At 39.5% G+C, this 3,716-nt stretch overlaps 1 protein-coding gene across 1 annotated transcript in view; it reads right to left on the bottom strand.

Annotated features, from left to right (window-relative positions):
* Nucleotides 1-402: 402 nt before the first annotated feature.
* Nucleotides 403-3,716, bottom strand: part of pex26 (peroxisomal biogenesis factor 26) — a 5,458-nt gene continuing 2,144 nt past the window's right edge. The window contains exons 3-5 of the mRNA XM_005923576.2: nt 2,185-2,510; nt 1,943-2,083; nt 403-1,842 (exon numbers count right to left, since the gene is read on the bottom strand). Coding sequence (XP_005923638.1) covers nt 1,730-1,842; nt 1,943-2,083; nt 2,185-2,510 — 580 coding nt within the window. The 3' untranslated portion in view covers nt 403-1,729. The remainder of the gene's footprint in view (nt 1,843-1,942; nt 2,084-2,184; nt 2,511-3,716) is intronic.

The raw sequence follows: 3,716 nt of genomic DNA on the forward strand, positions 1-3,716 counted from the left end.
AATATTGTAAAACTTTTTTTCTGTCATTTGAATGGTCACGTCGCAGTTGTGACACAAAGCTACAGTTAGCATTCCTCTACCCATGTTACTGTGTATTTGGTTTTGTGTGTGGGTTGTGACAAATATGGCTTTGTGGATTTGGGCTTTGTGATTTTGAATTTGATTTAAATTTAAGAAAGGATGTCAACAGTTCATGTCGACTACGAACAAGGAATTAGTAAGGCCGAAGATGTGACTTAAAAAAAGTTTGTTTTTTACACCTGTTCTATTAAATTTCTTAACTAAGATGAAGTGACGTATGGAACAAGGAAGCTTTTGACACAAGAACACTCTTAATGTCAATACTTCGGTTCACCATAATTCAAAAACTAGTACTCTTGCTATGCATCAATTTTTCATCCATCCATTATAAAAAAATAAATAAAAAAGCAAGGTGAGTGGATTCTGCCCTATTACACACACTGTCACATCCACATATAATTCAAAATTATAATTCAAAATTGATTAACCTATAAAAATTTAAGGTTCATTTATGAGAATTATCAATAAAATAATACATAAGAACAGTCACAGGGACACTTAAATGCACAACAAATATCTTCACTTTGACATTGAAAGTACATTTTCTTGAGATCCAATCCTGTGAAAAACTAATTCCAATCTGACAGCTTCCATTTGAATTAAAAGGGTAACATGTTGATAATGCACTTGATTAATTGATCATGACCACTTCTATAAAAGCTGAGGTTTTGGCAGTTTGCTGGAATGGAGCATTCCGGTGTCTTAACACAGCGCCAAGGAGGAAGAACGTCATCTCTGTCCACCTTTCCACACCCATTAACGTTGTTGTCAAATGTCGTAATTGTGGAGGAACGAGTTAAAAAAGTAACTGCGGCTTCCCATCGATCTGAGAAAGGTTATAGGGTCATTTCCAAACAATCTGAAGTCCATCATTTTGCAGTGAGAACAATTATTCACAACTGGAAAACATTCAAAGCAGTCGCCAGTCTTCTCAGGAGTAAACGTCCCAGCAAATTCCACACCCAGTGCATGATCTTGGACGTGCAAACAACTACATCCCAGACTCTACCGACCTCAGTTAGCATGTCAAATGCAACACTTCTAGAAATGTCCTTTGGAGAGACGAGACCAAAGTGGCAATGTTTGGCTGTAATGCAGAGCACCACGTTTGTTGAAAACCAGATTCAGCATATCAGGACAAACACCTCGTGTCATGCACAGTGGCAGAGGGGTCATGGTTTAGGCTTGTTTTGCAGCCACAGGACCTCAGCACATTGCAGTACACAAAACTTAAACCGACTATTATAACTATTGTTATAATCATTTAACAAATTTCATATTCCTACAGTGATACACTGACTGCAACTGTTTTCTTACCCCTATTCATCATTCTAGGTACTCTGAACCAGAACAGTGAGTCACTTCCTAGACTTAAAAAAGGAATGGAAAAAAACCACATCAGACTCTTGATGACTCATGTGTTGCTTTGAGATGGACAAACAAAGGATGTATTAGTGAGGAGCTGGGCAGAATTCATGGGAAGCTGTGTCATGTGAGCTGAAGAGTCTGCAGCTTAAAAAAAATGCAAGTTTTCCTGGAATGAGTACTTTAAATGTTTTATAGATCTGACGTGAATATCATCCATGTTGTCTTACAAACAGTCCTTAGAGAATTCATTTAAAATGATAGACCAAGCATATTCAGTCCTCTACAGTCCTTTGCTCTGAGTGACTGCCTGATAATACGGTGCAAACATGGCGTTCCACATCTGTTTGAGCAGCTGCAGAAGTTTAGAAATCCACATGAATGCAGACGGGAGAGCTGCAGATAAAAAAAGCACAACAGAAACGCATTTATAGTCACTTTTATTTTAACTTCTAAAAGACGATGATGTACCAGCAGAACTAAGGTTTCACCCAACCTGGATCCATCCGAAAAAAGAGCATGTAGAGGAGGATGGCAGTCAGAAAGATTCTCCGGAAAGGGAATGAGCCGGAGCCAATCATCAGGAGTTTTCGGTATAAAAACCTGATCACAGCCTCAAGTTTATGGACTAAAGTACCTGCAGAACAAAAGAAAAATCACAAACAGTTAACAGTTTCAGTCTTTTTTAGGCCGCTTGGTGTAATGCGTCTCATAAGGGTTGAGGCTGAAGTGTCAGACCTTGGGATGAGACAGGATGTTCGGTGACGTCAGAGCTTCCACTCATCCTGGGATTTAGAGGAGGGTCTTGATTTTGTCGCTCTTTTTCTTCTATGATATCCAGCGCTGTCTGTCTGTGTTCTTCTGTGAAGGCGCTGCTAAAAACCTCGCCTCTGACCAGCTCCCGAGCCTCGTCTGCCTCTCCCAGCGGCACAAGGACATGCAGCAGGTACAGCTCTGCCACCGTCCTGAAGCTAGTTGCCCTGCTGTTGGACGGGTAGTGTAACCAGGCTCTGGTCACCTCCTGCATTACAGCAGGCTCACCCACCTTGGAGTAAAGAAGTATACTGCCAAAATGAGACACAAAATCACATTAGTTAGTATTTTACTGAAGTTCTTAAAGAAATAAAATCCTAAATAGTTAATGCAATACTTTTCTAAACCCCTTATGTTAAAGCTTAAAGTCTACACATGAGTCAAAGCTTGTTCATCTGACTTAAAATCCACTGTGGTGGTCAAGCATATCTTTCAATTCTTTGTAAAACACAGACAAACACATCACACCTTTTAGCAGAAATAAGTTATTTTGGGTGTCCTGCATTCTTGTCCTTCAATCTTTAATTCTGAGAATGATGGCACCACACATATCACCATCAGTCCCAGAAGTCAGAGGTTTAAGTAGGAAACATGGCGTTCCTAAGTATTGGCACAGTATCTGGGAAGCTTGGCTCCAAATTTATGGATGTGAAGGCGTGATAAATGTCTGTTTCGTTACTAGAACAAGGCACTTTTATGTAGGATTTTTTTGAGTTTATCACCCATTTCCAGTTGTTGTCCAAATATTTCAAAAAGCCAACCGTTTTTCATTGGACCTACCCACTGACATAATAGATTTGGGATTATAGTCTCCAATTTTGCCTGCTGAAGAGCTTTGGAGGGCATACACTTTGGACTTCACAGACTTTATAGTTTTTCCTACAGATAAAGACCTCTTCCATAGCCATTCAGACCTCATCAAAGCAATTGAGTAATAAATAAAAGTTCGTTTTTTTCTTACACTTTGTACAATAGTGTGGGCTTTTACAAATGTGACCTCATTGGGTAAAAAAATATGGCTCATCAAGTCAAAACTTCTAGTTTTCTATTTATGGGACAGTCTGGGCAATGAGCTAGCAGAACTCGCTCTGTCATTTTACACATTTATTCATTTAAGCCTAAATAATTGTGATGACAGATTAGGGCTGGGCCATATTATACCGTTCACGGTAATACCGGTATAATGTTAGGCAACGATAGGAAAATGAAATATTGCGATAGAATATGAGTAAACCGCGCATGCGCAGTGGCTTTGTTTTCATATGCACATGGCCGATTGTTGAGTGAAACAAATGAACCAGAATTGGTTTGTAAAAATGGTGCAACTTCAGTGATGTGGAACTGGTTTGGTGTTTGTCCGTCAGATACATGACAAAGCACATTTTTTTGCAGAACATGTAAGCGGCTGTCGTTATTGTCGGACTAAGATGCTCTTAAATCTGGGAGTAATCTGGGTC

Source organism: Haplochromis burtoni, unplaced genomic scaffold (genome assembly GCF_018398535.1).
Source record: "Haplochromis burtoni strain Fernald_Lab_line unplaced genomic scaffold, NCSU_Asbu1 Contig_49, whole genome shotgun sequence".
Taxonomy (NCBI): Eukaryota; Metazoa; Chordata; class Actinopteri; order Cichliformes; family Cichlidae; genus Haplochromis; species Haplochromis burtoni.